General features: G+C 37.4%; 1 protein-coding gene across 1 annotated transcript; it reads left to right on the top strand.

Annotated features, from left to right (window-relative positions):
* The first annotated feature begins 11,016 nt into the window (after nucleotides 1-11,016).
* On the top strand, nucleotides 11,017-16,238 carry lrrc3 (leucine rich repeat containing 3). Its single transcript, XM_058786804.1, has 2 exons — nucleotides 11,017-11,217; nucleotides 13,794-16,238. The coding sequence occupies exon 2, from the start codon at nucleotides 14,147-14,149 to the stop codon at nucleotides 14,945-14,947; it is 801 nt and encodes a 266-aa protein (XP_058642787.1). The 5' UTR covers nucleotides 11,017-11,217; nucleotides 13,794-14,146; the 3' UTR covers nucleotides 14,948-16,238.
* Nucleotides 16,239-16,462: the final 224 nt, after the last annotated feature.

Here is a 16,462-nt window from a genome sequence, read left to right as displayed (position 1 = left end):
CCCTCCCCAAGTCCCTCAATACATTTGGCTGTACATGCTCCCTATGGAAAAGAGAAGAGGAGGTGCAGTCCAGAGGATAAACACTCAGGAACTTCAGCGTTTGTTGTGTTATCGCTGGCAGTAGGTGAAGTAATCTGAAACTACGTATGCTTTTCAATTTCCTGAATAAAATTGACCATTGTAGGGGGATTATGGTGAATTTTTGGACGATTGACTGCTGTTGTACGATTTACCTCAAAAGTTCATATCCAAAGAGAGGTATAGAAAAGCTTAATAAAGGTTGGTTTTATTGATCTTAATCATTTATGTGGGTTTAATAAAAAAAAGCAATAAAAGATGAGTCAGTAGGGTCCAATTTTGTTTCAAAATATCTTTTGTGTTCCATGGACATACAGGTTTGGAACAACAATGATGACATAATGTAATTTTAAGTGAACTATCCCTTGAAATGAAATGAAACAGTAAAAATAAAGGTTCTTTATTGGCGCATGTTGTTCCTTGAAGAACATTTAACATCCATGCATTGCATGAAATGTCTTTATAGTCAAGTCACTTTTATTTACATAGGGCTTTATACAATACAGGTTGTTTTAAAGTAGTTTTACAGGGATAAACAGGAAAATAATGATTCAATGGCGCAAACAGATCAATTCTGTGATAAACCAATATTGTCATTGTTCAGCTGAGGTCAGTTCAGTGTTGATTCAGTTCCATTCAATAACTGTGTAAAGATCATCAATTATGAGAAGAGTTCAATTCGGCTGTAAAGCATCCCTGTATAGAAAACAGTGATGCCATCAATCAGCTCAGTTCAGTTCTCATCCAATAGTATCTGTACATTTCAGTGATATTGCTGAATATTAGGTGTCCCCAACTGAGAAAGCCAGAGGTGACAGTGGCAAGGAACCCAAACTCCAAAATAGAGAAAAAAATCTTCAATCAGGGGGCCAAACAAACCATCATAGCGTGGTTTAATTCCAGGATGCATCACAAGTCAGATTGTGGACTGGTATCATTCAGAATTATTATCCAGTTTAAAAAAATGCCTTTTTTTGTTTTTTAGAAGTGTAGCTAAGAAATTTGATGCAAACTCCTACTGGTGTAATTTTCAGAATACAGCTATTTGTTAATCAATCTCATATATGTGACGCTGGACCACAAAACCTGGGGTATATTTGTAGCAATAGCCAAAAATACATTGTATGGGTCAAAATTATCAATTTTTCTTGTATGCCAAAAATCATTAGGATATTAAGTAAAGATCATGTTCCATGAAGATATTTTGTAAATTTCCTACCATAAATATATTAAAACTTAATTTTTCATTAGTAATATGCATTGCTAAGAACTTCATTCGGACAGCTTTAAAGCCAATTTTCTCAGTATTTTGATTTTTTTGCACCCTCAGATTCCAGATTTTCAAATAGTTGTATCTCTGCAAAATATTGTCCTATCCTAACAAACATGCATCAATGGAAAGCTTATTTATTCAGCTTTCAGATTATGTATAAATCTCAATTTCGAAAAATTTACACTTATGACTGGTTTTGTGGTCCAGGGACACATACTTTTTCTTAAAACAGTGTTTGATTACCTGTTCTTCCATATCTCTGCAGCCGCTTGCAGGCATTGCTTTGTATTGTGAACTTAAATATGTGTCAAGCTAAAAGTGTTCTATTTTCCTTCTGAAGAATATTTCTCTTATACTCCATTATATCTACATCTCTTGATATGGTGTTCGATTTCCACTGACAATAGTCTTGAATTAAAACTGCCCCCTGGGGAACCGACTTCATCCTAAATATACTTAAACCCAATAATGTGTGATTCCCATGCGTCCTGTCCTGACAGCCCTATATTTGAAGCTGCGTAAAACGTAGCTGCCAATAAAAGAAACTGACACGAATAAAGAGTTCATTACAGACAAAATACATTGGGTAATCTCACTTAAATGCTGTTTTGATCTTCCTGTAGGTAAGTTAAAAACAACATAGAATCCTCAGCAAGACTTTACCATAACTTCTGGCTTGTTAGGCAGCCAATACAAAGATTAAATTAATTACACTTTAATAAAAACTTCAATCACTTTGTTAATAAATGTGTAGAGCTGGATAAGTTTTGCTGTCAATCACAGAGCAAAACACCTTATTCCCTTCGGTGGCACCCTCTGAATTGCTGAAAGGTTGGCTTTTATGTTGGGTAAAACAGGGCATGGAAACTAATTAGGTGTTTTTTCATCAATTATTCATCAGGACAGGACATTTAATGTGTATTTAAAAGATAAGACAAAAAAAATCTACTGCAAACATTTAATCTTGGAAATGATAAGAGACGATCCACTTTATATTATATAATGTTTTGAATTTGTAAAGTACCAATTCATTATGACTTTTAGATCACAATAAGCTTATTAACCTTCAATACAGAACCACTAATTAGTGTGGTTTGCTTAAGCAATCATTGCAGTTTTTATTACTCATATTTAAAGTCACTGTGAAATTAAAATGGATAATTTTGATAATTTTGTGGAATGTTGCAGTGTTTATTATAAGTAATTTAACCTTGCCCATCATTATTTTTTTAATCATGTGCTTAAATTAAAAGCATTAACATCCCAATTCCTAATTAACAAAATCAAGTCTTGCCCTACATTTTTTTTTTCTTTTTCCTTGTTCGAGAGGCTGTTTCTCTCTCATGTGTCACAATACGGAAGACAATCTCATTTCAGGTAAACTTTAAAGAAATAATTCATCCAAAAATGTATATTTGCTGAATATTTACCCACCCTCAGGCCCTCCAAATGTAGATGTGTTTGTTTCTTTATTTACTGGAACATATATGGAGGAATTACATCACTTGCCAACCACTTCACCAATGAATCCAGTGAATGGGTGCCGTCAGAATGAGAGTTAAAACAGCTGATAAAAACATCAAAATAATCCACATGCCTATCAATTGATGACTTGTAAAGCGAAAACTGTTTGTTTGTAAGATGAAAATCCATAATTAAAGCGTTTTTAATTTTAATAAAGCGTTTTTTTAAAGTTATTCAAACTTTTGCTTCTGGCTAAAATACAAGTCCTCTCTCTCCACAATATTGCTTTCTCCAGTGACAAAGTCAAATAATCTGAATCAGGAGAAAAATATGCACAGATCAAGTACCATTTACAAGTGAAAATCCAAAACCAGTTCTAAAAAAATAAGTTGGTGGATTTTGTTTTTTGACAACATGGATTTTTAACTGGAGGAAGCATTATTATGGATTATGGATTAGAATATTGGACTTGGTTTAAAGTTAAAAAACATCATTGATGCATTTGTTTCTTACAAACACTCAGTTTTTCACTTCAAAAGTTGTTATTTGATGGACTAGAGCCATGTGGATTGAATTATTGTGATTTGTTTATCAACTGTTTGGACTCTTTATTCTGACGGCACCCATTCACTGCAGAGGATCCACAGTGTATCCAGTGTAGATAGTATCACTGATTACAATGGGTCTGTTGTCTTTTGTTGCTTGTGTTTCAACAAGGTTAGGGATTTGAATTAAAATGGATTTAAAAAAAAAAAAAAAAAATCACAGCTGTACATTGAAGGAGGCAGCTGAGCCATATCTGCAGACCAGACTTTACAAATTATAAAGTATCACCGTTGTAGACATCACAAGGTCTAAAATGTTATTTTTAAATCTATATTAAATTTGCGCCATACTAAACCTAAGGTCTTTGAACTCCTGATTGAATTTGCCAGGATCAAGTTTGTTCAGAAGCCCTCAAATCACACTCACAAATTTCTGATAAATTATTGTTATCAGCTCCATGCATGGCTGACCGTTTAACGCACAATGCAGGACAAAATAATTTCCCTTTTCCACACCTCACTACCTCTCCTTATCCACCACAGAGGCCGTTCAAGAGCTTCTCGTAGGATTGTTTCACACTGGATTGTCACCGCGCTGATGCGTCGCAAGAGCTTTATACAGAGCAGGTTTTTTAATTAACCTCTGAAACACTCCGTTCATCTTGGCTCTGACAAATGTAGGTGCGCTGTGGGACTTGGTTTGCAGATTGGTGACAGTGACCAGCACACCCTGACTGGACCTCATGGGCTAATTGTGATAAATCTAAGTGGGTTAAAAGCGTGTTTTAATCAGGATACAAACCATCAGAGGAGATGGATTTGCTTTGTCACAGCACTGATTCGCTTGAATTAGTCTGATGGTCACACAGGCAGAATTCTCTTTTGGCACTTGACACACGTAATTTATCCATTATAGACACTCGAGAAGAGGGAATTCATTCAGGTGAAGGTGTACTGAAAGAGAAAATGGACTGCCTTGATAAACAATTAGGTAAAGTTTGTCCATGGCTAATGACTTTGCAATGCCACTTTATATATGTCTCCTTGAACCCCCAACAGTAATACAGGGCATGATCAGGTAAAATAGAAATATTTTTTTTGTGGGCTTTAGCCTTGCAGGGTCTTTCAGTATTGTGAAGTTTGCAAATATGAGGTAAACTATGAATGATGTGAATAAATGGCAACCAGTGAAGAATTATATATCACGGTATCTCTGTTGTTGTTCCTATAAAAATTTTCTCCTGAGATGAAGTCCCCAGTAATTCACATCTCTCTGCTTGTCACGGTGCACACAGCAGGGAGGAACGAGGATGAACTCAAATAACAGTCTTTAATGAATCCAAACAAGGCAGGGCAAGACAAGGCAAGTTTGACAGACAGGAACACCGGGGAATAACGAGTAGACAGGGGCCCTCACAGGGTCCCTCAGCAACCGCCTCCACTTCCGCAACAGGAGGGGCATGGCCTCCGTGGCCATGACTAGAGGAGCCGCCTGCCCTCGACAAGTCTCCATGAACAAGACATGACTGGGATTAAAACTGCTCCTGTGGGCACGACAAGACTTAAAAACCATGACTTCTGGGACATGGCACGGCACTCCTGGCCATGATGTGTGGACCGGATCCACGGGAACGAGGAACGGCACTCCTGGCCAAGACTGGGGAACTGGATCCAGGGAACGGCACTCCTGGCCGTGACTGGGGAAGTGGATCCATGGCACCGTGCTCAGCAGCGGCCGGTGGGTTTGCCACATGCACTCCAGGCGGGCTATAGGATGAGCCACGGACGGCGGGGTCGACCTCCCGCGAACAGCGGGCTTGGGTGAGCCGCGGACGGCGGCCGACTGAAGGGGCCCACGGCCAACGGACTCGCGACGATCCCGCCAAACTCCCACGCTGACTTGCAGTGGGCTACGGCGGGATGACCAGCGGCGACTTCCTTGCCGCGGGACAGACTCAAACAAAACAGGAAAAAAACAAAAGACTTTCAAAGACGAAAAACAAAACGAGGTGAAGGGGCATCGCTTACGTTGTAGGTCTGGCTTTCTGTCACGGTGCACACAGCAGGGAGGAACGAGGATGAACTCAAATAACAGTCTTTAATGAATCCAAACAAGGCAGGGCAAGACAAGGCAAGGTTGATACAGACAGGAACACCGGGGAATAACGAGTAGACAAAAACTAACTGAACAGGCAGGAACTAAATACACAGGATAATTACTGATCATTACTAAAACACAGCTGGACGAAATAAACTGATAATCACTTAACAAGGACAGGAACATGACCAAATAAGGAAACAAGAGGCGGGAACACATGACACACACGACAGAGGACTGACATTGCTGGAGTAACCACAGGATAACTTAAAAGTATTTAAATGAATACACTAGTATTAATATACCAGTGTTATGTTAGTAGTATTATCCATTAGTAATTAATATTTTAAATTGGCATTTAATTTTATGTTTTAAGTTTTCATTTTAATTTTAGTTACAATTTTAAGATTTCTTTTACATGCTTTTGTCATTTTTTTTTGTTTTATTTATTTATTTATTTATTTTTTGTTCTTTTTAAATATAACTATTTAATTACTATTGATTTGTTTTTATTTCAGTTTTACATTTTGTTCAGTTTTTAATTATTTCCAGTCAATAAATCTAGAGCTTCAAGTTTAACTTTACTTAACTTCCACTTTTTAAATTAGATGCCAAAATTTCAGTTCCAAGGCAAAATTTCTATTTTTTTTTTAAAATCGAATATTTATAATTTATTTCAACTTAATTTCAATTAACAAAAATGTTTTAATAGTTTTAGTTTTAGTTCATGATAATAACCCTGTAATGTATTAAAATAATCATACCTCCTATTAACTCTCATCAAAGAACATACAGTTTTTGATTATTGTGTTGGACAATCAGGGGCCTTTGAGTCAAAAATTGAGAACAACTGCTCTATGGAGTTTCAGTTCTGAACAATGTATTTTGATATGAACTGTATCAATTCTATGAACAAATTATCTGCACTCAGTTATCCACAAGTATTACTCTTACTGCATGCTGTATCATTTGTGTCTATTTATTTCTAAGTATTTTCAGGAGAAACGTCTAAATATAACTGAGGACTCCATTATGTCTTAAGAGCTAAGAGGAATCTGTGTGCAATAACATTTTCCAATGGGCAGCAGAGTAATGAAACTAATGGAAGACTGATATAGCCCATCAAAACAGAGCACTTTTCACACTAAAACGGATGAATCCAATAACTGTGTTATCAGAGGTTTTATAGGACTGTAGCTGGATATACACTAGAAGCCTCACTTTCTCACAAGTGAATGCCATCATCTTTCTTCTCTATATCTTTTCATAACTGCCCACTTCAGCAGAGTTGAACATTAATAATGCATCTAACCATCTACAGTAGCTAAACAGAAAGGTCAAAGAGACCTTCTCTTTAAAGGCTTCCACACACACACACACACACACACACACACCCTATTAAGAGTCCAAATCAGCTCAACATGGAGTATAACATTTATGTTCTCTTATATATTCTAATGAACCAAATTATTATAGAACTTCTACAGTGGTGTGCTTTGCATTTTCTGTACCCTGGTCAGCGAAACTCAGAAACTGACAGTGCTGTTTGTGATCTTATGAGCTATAAATCACAGCTCATTTGCCTTCACTCTTTCACTTTTAACTTTCAATCATCAATCCTGAGCACATCAAGGCAAGTGATGTGTTGAAATATTCATTCATCTAAATTCAACCTCTATCTTCCTCCAGGGAATCACCAAATTGGAAGTATTATCTTAGTAATTTAAAGTCTACGTTTATCTCAGTTGGGTGCTATGATGTGTCATATAGCTGTAAGAGATCCAAAGCAGAATGAAGAACGTCGAACTGGAAGTGCAGACAGACTGCTGTCTGTACCTGTCACTTAAATCCTATTCATTTAGACTGAGCGCTGACAGGTCATCTGTAATTTCTGAAATCTCCTCCGGCTATGATTGGACTCGAAAATCAGACCAGAGAGCAGTAGTATTGCTAAAAGGCTTCTTTTTATGTGCATTTACGGGCACCTTTTTTACTTTGTGCTCTTGCATGGTGAGAACAAGTTTATCTGATCATTTATTTTTACAGCATACTGTAAAAACAGAGGTATTTCTGGTCCCCCAGTTTGAAAGTGGCAGCAGCTTTATTGCTTTATTTAAATTCTAAATCTGTATTCAAATTCCAAGACTTTTATTGTTTGTGTAATTTCCATGTCAAGCTGTATAAAAATGGTAGTTTATTTGATTATTATTATTATTGGATAAAATACGCACTGTTTTCCCAAAAGGAAGATGCAATAAAATATATCTACATTAAAATATATCAAGCTGAATCTGTCCCACCAGTGTATTAGTTTCTATTAAAAGAAATGGCTGCTTATGCAATTCTGGTAAATGGCTGGGAGATAAAAATAGTGCCTCCAGGTACAATGGGCAGCTGAGGAAATAAGCGTTCGGGGAACTGCTTACAAAACACAAAACAATCAAAAGAGGTCACCGTGTGTCTGTCTGCCATCAGCAAAATGCAGAATGAAAACCAGTATAATTCCAAACACTCTCTTATCTATGGCCAAAAGAAAAGAAAGTAGGATGCTGTTGTTTGGTTAAAAGATGATATTATGAATTGAAAAATTGTTGTGTAACAAACCCAAGCTTTCTGAAACTGCCCACAGATTCAATCCAGAAACACTAAAGATCATTAAAACTGTGGAGAATAATATAAAAGAAGGGGAGAGACTGAACGAACTTCTCCAGAGGGGAATATTTTGGACTTATGCTCTCATAGCAAGATCTCTATAAAGATTTGAACATTAATCTTTTTTATGAACTCCTCCTAATATCCCAATTATATCCACATATTCAGTTGTAAGGGGCTCTCTGAGGAGATCTTTGTGTTCACAATATCCTCAATTATGTTTCAAATTCTGTTTTAAACTACATTACCCATAATTCAACAGAAGCAATTAAGGTAATAACTTGCACTAGGCAAATTTGTTCACTTGATGTAAATCACACCCTGTAACTGATGTGATTTAACCGGTGGATGGTGTTGGCAGGAACACAGTGGTGTTAAGTAATTAAATGCTTTTGATTTCACACTTTTAATTATCTCCAGAAATACAGCCTTGTTTGAAACTGGAGTCATTGTAGGCTATGTAGGTTTGAGAAAGCCAATATGAAAAAAAAGGAGCAGTTTTCTTATCTTTCCCTTAGGGAAAAACCCTGAACCACCACGTTTAATAGGATTCTGCAAATTATGTGCCTGTGAGGCTTTAAAGAAAAAATGTTGTGATGTGCAACCAGACAAATAGGTTGTGGACATTCATATTCTCTAATTTCTTACTGCCCTTAGCACAAATTGTTGTTTCTTCATGGGAGAGATCTAAATTTAAGAAACAGATGGGTTCATAAACACAAAGTCAAGGCACACAAATATAATTTTATCTTCATTTTACACACAGCAGTGCATCCAGTTTCATAAGACTTGTCCGTATGTCACATGAGCAAGGTTTTGACAAGTGGCTCCCGTCCTGTGCAGTGATGGTCTGACCTGTCAGCTGTCACTGACAGACTACTCATTATGTTGAATCATTTTATATTCCGCAGTCCTGCCAAAATAAGGAGATGTTGACTATTCTAGGTTCACGATGAGGGATTTAAATTGGTTCCTAAACCATTTCACAGACAGGTCATTACTATTGTGTTTTATGCAAGCCTGGATAAATGTCCTCAAGTAGCCTATGTTATTGTAGCCTAAAACATGCAATAAATGCTATTATGATTTTACTGCATTGATTATTCTTAAATATTGAATGTTCTTGGCTCTAGGCTGTATTTACACTAGAACATTTGCTTCAGGAATCTTGAAGTCTTGAATGACCATTCAGAAAATTTTACAGATACACAATATGCCAGCTTTGGAAATTAAAAACACAAATTAGGAACTGTTAGAAGCATCCTTGTTTTGATCTGGTCAAAATCTTGCAAAATCTCAACAGAAACAAACAAACAAAACCTTCTAGCTTGAGGTCTTCCCTCACTACTCCTTATACTGAAGAAAAAAAAAAAAAACAAGAAAAAAAAAAACTGACGATATATTGCAGAGAAATTGCAAAAACGTGTCCTTTAAAGGCACGGCTATCAACAGCCAGTCTGTATGACAAAAACGTACAAACCAAAAAATTATTTCAGTTCAGAAGGTGACTCAGATGTCGATTCAGTAATCTCTGTAATCGATTGAGTTAAAGGTAGGGTAAGTGATTTCTGGTAGCCAATGTTGATATTTGAAATCACCAAAACAAACATGCCCTTACCCCAAAAACCCTATTTTGATAGCTCTGCCCCACACATACGTACGGCAACGATTAGTTCTGTGAAACAAAGCAAAACCAATGTTACTCGCCAATCCAGAAGAAACAAAGCAACCTCGGCATCCGAACACCGCAGCGCGGCGTGACAAAACACCATAGAACTCATTATAATCGCTGATGCTGTCTACACTGGATCCCGACAGTAAACTGCTGCCGCTTTCTATTTATGATGTATTGACACAAATTTCAAACAATTTTCAATGGTCGCTTTGTCGCATCCAGTGTAGACAGACTTTAGCTGGCGCAAAGACACAGTGTAAGCATTCTTTTGTTCCACAGACGTTTTCCTCTTTTGTTTTTTATTTTTCTGTCTTAGCTTGGTCCTGTGCACTGATCGCTCTTTCCCCCGCATCATGAGTAGAAACGCCCCTTACTGCTGATTGGCTACAAGTTTGTTTTGGAACTTGGCCCCGACTCGTTTTCTAAAGCGTTTTTGAAAAAAATACATACCCCACCTTTAATGAAGCATTTGTCATAATGATTCAAACCGGTAACTAGTTTATTTGAACTATTCTTATTCTTATTCATTTGGAATCGCTGTGAACAGATAACCGCTAAAGCTGTGTAAATGCGAAATATGTTTTGAAAGTATTTAATTAAATAATCTATAGGCTACAAAGCATAAGTTCAGTGAATAGGCTACTAAACATAGAGATATATTTTTAATTTGTAGCACTTTAAGATAAGTTCGAAACAATATGATGAAATCCCATGACTTGGATAGAAAAAACGTGACTAGTCATTTTTGAAAAGCACTCTGAAGCGTGGGTTTGAACGCTGCCAACACTTCTCTGGTGGCCTTGTAGCTATATGTTTGTTTATCTGCGCCTCTTGTGGCTCAAGGAAAACTCAACAGACGTTTCTTGTTGTCAGTATTTTGCGGTCCATGTAGGCTACTTTTATTATATTCAAAATAGACTGCGAACGTACTTCTCAGGTAAAACACGATTTCTTTGGGCGTGGTGCTCAAGATTAGGAAGCCATGAAACAATATGGGAATTAAAGCTATTTTTCATGAACGTCACTTTGATGATTTTACCTTAGCTCGTAAGATGTCCATAAAAGCAGTATTGCAAGAAGTGTTATTGTTTTACAATAGAAAAGTTCTTCAAACACGAAACTAGTCTCACCGCCGATGTAGACTGCAAGAACCACTGAACGAACCAGTTACGGAATTATTCCACTTGAAAACGCAAGTGAACGATTCTTTGTGGTGAACTGATTCAAAAGATTCGAGTCACTGGAATGAATCAAAATCCCCATCATGAGCAGTCAGTGAGATGCGGGTGGAGCGAGCGCACCATCAGCCTCCGGAGCAGCGAGCAGGGCTCAGCATCCAATCAGCGCAAGGCGGATGTCTTATAGCTGCTGTGTGCTCTTCACTTTTACTCACTGCAAAGGCAACTGATCCGCTGAACTATCAACAAGTATGGTAAGTCATGAAGCAATCAATTTATATTAAAAAGGCTAACTTTCTCATCTTTTTCTATCTGAAACCACACATGAAAAGGGTAAATGTAATTCGTTTTGGAAAGTGCTGGGGATTTGTCTTGCCATTATATGGTCATACAATGTTTTTGTTGCAATATTATTTTGATTTGACTGTTTTTACGTCTTTTGTAGTTCTCTACACGGTGACTCTTTGTTTAACTTCTTTTCTCGTATTCAGTCAGTTGTTAGCAGGACATTTACCAAGTCCAGCCTCGTAGCCAACCTATACCACCTATACCGTAGTCTCTGTGTTTGCCTCGTACATTTTCAGTATAAAGTGTTTACCACTGGTAAATTACCAGCAGCACAGCCGTCGTCTTGACCAATAACGCTGAGAGAGAGAGCTTGAGATAAAATATGATATTCAACCTTGTCTTTCTTGTTTCTTTTCAATAGTTCGCTCAAATAGTGTCAAAGGTAGGCTATATGATTCTTGTAGCCCTAAGTCTAAATCATACATAGTCGGCATAATTCCAGCTGTTATTTATTTTTTATTTTTTACTCCGTTTTACAGCTACATATTATGACATTGCTCTCATGTGTTATTTTAATGTTATTTTAGAAGATATTGATATATTATTTTCTTGAGGTTAAAGTGCCTTACCTCAGGGAAAACAAACAAACAAACACCTCTTGTCAGACTCGCGAGGGAAACATGAATGTCTAGTGCGCTCCTTCAATGTAGTGAAGCAATATGAATATTCACAATTGATTAAAGTTAAATGTTTGCAAGTTAAATCGCCTGTTGTTGACACATTTGGCTTTTAAATTCATGTAAGCTTAAAAAGGAGAGAAATAGCATGTTTGTATTCAGGTATATTAACTCATTCGATTATGCTAAGATAAAGCATACTACAAACGTTGCAGTTCAAGCAGGTTTTGTTTCCAATATAAAAATATTGATGTTTCTTGATGCTAAAGAAAACCTGGCAGGGATAACTATCACTGTTTCTAACATTTTTAATTGTGGTTGCATTAGTTATTTTTCAGCGGTATGTGTGGTTTCTATAGGATGTTTTTAAAAGGCACTTCTGTGACATTATCGAACTGCAACCAATATGCAACGTGCTGTGCTTGCTGGAGCTGTACTGCCACAATCTCACTCTTTCGCAACACACCTTAATAGATGAACCATGTACTTGCATCCTATTGGATTCTTAACGTGGCATGTGGTTTTAGCGTCCATCACAATAATCAACTTCTATACTGAGCTGCTGAGCCAGCAATCAATCCTGAGCTGTGTTGCTTATTGCTCACTGTATATTGTCAGTGAATTCATCTTTTATTTCGACATTTTCAAGATGATGCATTTCACACGTCTCGAGTGCTGCCTGTGACAAAGTTTCACTGGAAAGAATGGTCGCTTCACTGCAGCATGCGTTCGGCATATTAATATTATCTACCTGCCTTACAGCCACTTGTGAAATGAGTTGCTGTCTCAGCAGAGGGGGTTTTGACAAAGTACAAGCTATCCATGTAGACTGGTTCCTCAAAGGGCAGTCGTGATCTGATTGATTGGCACAATGTAAGGAGTTCATTGTTATGATCTGTTCTCGAATGAAGTATTCCTCTCCCTTCATGTAAGTTTAGAAACCTGAAATGAAAATCTTGTGATGTTTTCCACACCCTCATGTTGTTCTGACAGTGTTTTATTTTCATTCTTCCATGACACAAACAAGACAGAAGGTCTAAGCTGCTCCAAGCTTTGTTTGAATAATCAACTCTAATTTAATCATATTTTTTCACAAGACTTGAAATATAGTTGTCATATTGACAACTTTTATGATACGCCTGAAGCTTTTTTTTTTTTTTTTTGTCCTTTTTGGAGTTTGTCAATATTAAAAACAACTGGAATATTCTGCCTATTTCCTCTATTGTATTTCACTGATGGGAAAAATTCAGATTCATTTTTTTGTTCTATCATTAGAGTTTCTAATAGCCATTAATGAGTATTGTGTTGCTATGGAGTAAATGAGAAATTGATTTGTTTTGTTTTAATAAATCAGTCCTTTCTCATGTAATGAGATTATATGCAGCATAACAAATTTATTTATCTGCAAGATTATGGAACTGAAATAAAATTTTGTCATGAGCCATTTCAGGTCAGAGCACTCTGTGATGCATTGCTTTGCGTGTTACAAAGGATATTTTAAAGTAATTCACCAAAAATGAAATTCTGTCATTTACTTACCCCCATGTTTTTCTTGTCCTTTTGATGAATGTTGGAACCCAGATAATTCTGGTTACCATTGACTTCAATTGTAAGGAGAAAAAAAAAAAAAAAAACAGAGATATTTCTGAAAATACTTTTTCATGTTCCGCAGAAGAAAGAAACTCCTACAGGTTCAGAATGACAAAAGGTTGAGAAAATGATGACAGAATGTAAATTTTTGTGTGAACCATGCCTTTAAAGCCACCTTTAATTCATATTTAAATTGATCAAATATTAATTCATGCTACTTCACATCAGCGTCTGTTTGTGTGGGTGATTCTTCTGTTCTCCTTTCATTCTTGCAGTTTCCAGACTTGGCAGGAGGGATGTTAAGTGAATGGAGCCCTCTTCACATCCTCCTTCTGCTTTTGGCTTCTAATTAAAACTTGGCTGTAGAACATTTCCCTTTCAAATGTTTAATTGCCTTTCAGATGTTGATGGACTCGTTTGGATTCTCTCCAGGACACTTACAATGACTTCAAACACCTGATAATTATAAATCACTACTCCGCATGTGCTCACAGGGCGTTAATAAGGAACTCCCACTGTTGGAATGACACCGTGACCTGTAATGTTTATTCATTCATTTTTCAATATGACTTGGATTAACAATGACTGCCCTTGAAGTGTAGAGCATTCAGAAAGTAAGAAGCTGGACATGACTTTCCCTGGAGGGCCTCATGTGTCAAGGAAAGTCTCCATCCCTCGTGGCTGTCCCCTTATCTTGAGATTCGTTTTAGCTGTGATTTGTTTGAGTGCAGTGGGTTTAGCGTGTCCCAAGAGTTGCCACTGCTCTGAGAGGAATGGCTTGACGGTAGTGCAGTGTTCCTCTCGCAACCTAGAAGAGATTCCCTCCAACCTTCCTCACGATACTGTGTCGCTTTTTCTGTCCTCCAATCACATCACCAAAATCCCAAACCAGGCTTTTAAAAACCTTCCCTGGCTCCAAGAGCTGGACTTGTCAAGGAACGCCATCGAAACCGTGGACGCTGGGGCTTTTCAAGGTGTCACGGAGAGCTTGCGGGTGCTCGACCTGTCCCATAATCACATGCAAAGTGTCCCTAAGGAGGCCTTTGCTCGGCTGCATGCCAAGATCAGCCTGTCCAACAACCCGTGGCACTGTGAGTGCACCCTTCAGGAGGTGTTACGCGAACTCAGGCTGGATCCCGAGACTGTGAACGAGGTGAGCTGCCACACCTCCGTTCAGGAAGAGTACGCCGGCAAGCCTGTCATCCAGGTCTTGGATTCGGGCATAAACTTTTGTAATTTCCACCATAAGACTACTGATGTGGCCATGTTTGTCACCATGTTTGGTTGGTTCACGATGGTTATCGCTTATGTCATCTATTACGTACGGCATAACCAGGAAGATGCTAGGAGGCATCTGGAGTACCTCAAGTCCCTGCCAAGTAGCTCCCAAATTAGTAAGGACTTTGACACAATCAGCACTGTTCTCTAGCATCAGTCAATGCAGTGTAGGAGTGAATGTGTTTGGCACATTGATGATGGCACAACAGCAAGCCTTATAAGGGAGAGCGGGGTAAGATGTGTCATTTACTCAGATTGTTCTCAAGGAAAGAGAAACAAGGAATCATTGAGAAACCTGTATTTGTATGCACTTAAAATCATTTACTGGGCAAAAACCAATAAAAAGATATAATTTTGAGAATAATTTATTTTAAATATTTTCTAATAATAGTATTTCACGCAAAGAGGATTACCAAATGCCAAACATGCATGAAGTGAGTCTTCTATTTATTTCCTTTGACAATAAATTGAAAATTTAGTTTGACATGCAAAAGCATGCCACTCTTTTTAGAATTAAAAAGCACCTCTTATTCAATATGCAGCTGCTTATTGAGCTGAATCCTTTTTAAATATTTGGTCCAGTTTGATCGATTATAAAAATGACACATCTTGCCCTACTCTTCCCGAGTTCCAGTGTTATTTGATTTGATTGTGAATGTTTTTCGTGGGTTTTCGCACAATGAAGGTGTTGACAATTGTTCTGTGAAGCAATTCAGTGTTCCCATTCACGTACCCTCAGTCGACCTACATAAGTCCTGCAGTCTCTGTGGTGGCCGCTTTGTGCCTCATGACAGGAAGCTGCAGAAGCTCTGTTTTTTTTCTGCAGGTGCTTATCCCATTATTTCTTGAATTGGTTTTATTAATTTGTATGCTAATTTAATGGCGTTTCAGAACAGAATGTTAAATGCTGGATTTATGGGATATTTTTGTTCTTCTTTTATAGTGCTGACCAAGTAGAGCAAGTACATAATCACTGCCAAAAAAAAAAAAAAGCCCATCAGTTAAGCTCTGCCTTGATAACTGGAAACTTGCCCCATTTTTGGCAGAGTTCTGTTTACTCAAGTGCCTAATCCTGGTACCTCAGCACCAATACACTGTGCATTGGGCATTATTTGGTTTGCTATCTCTGTTCTTCTACAATCAAAAATAATCCTTTAATGGTGAGTGTAAAGTAGAACCGTGTCATTTTAAGTCTCAAGTGAAAATTTTGGTGTATTTTGAAGATTTATCAGATTGTTAGTCCAATTATGTATGATTAGAAGATTTCATGAGATGACATTAAAAATGGATTTTGTCACCTGTGTGTTAGTTTAAAAGGGCTTGCAGATTATATTTCATGTAGACTAATGTGTATTTCTGTCCTCATGTATCAGTTTTTCATTGTGACAAGCCTTTCAGCAGTAGTGTGTATATCATAGCAACGTAAGAAAATAAAAATGCTATTAGAAGGACTCTGCCTTCCTGCCTACTTCTAACAGACTTTTAGATTTCTTCATTGTTTTCTAAGTAACAATCAATCTACTGTACGAATGAGCTTTTGCGGACATGTTCAGCAGACAAAAAAATCGATGGCTTGGGGTCCTTGATTTTATTTACTTTTGTTTTTCTGTGAGTACTAGGTGCAAAACAATGCCTTGCAGAAATGTGTGCTGTACCTTCAGGGATT

The sequence above is a fragment of the Onychostoma macrolepis genome, chromosome 09, assembly GCF_012432095.1.
Source record: "Onychostoma macrolepis isolate SWU-2019 chromosome 09, ASM1243209v1, whole genome shotgun sequence".
NCBI classification, from domain to species: domain Eukaryota; kingdom Metazoa; phylum Chordata; class Actinopteri; order Cypriniformes; family Cyprinidae; genus Onychostoma; species Onychostoma macrolepis.
Note: the sequence above shows the minus strand (reverse complement) of the source record. Positions and strands in the feature narration are given on the sequence as shown.

Bases quoted from the DNA above. Each gene is read 5' to 3' on its own strand.
- lrrc3 (XM_058786804.1), top strand. From the start codon at position 14,147: ATGACTTTCCCTGGAGGGCCTCATGTGTCAAGGAAAGTCTCCATCCCT.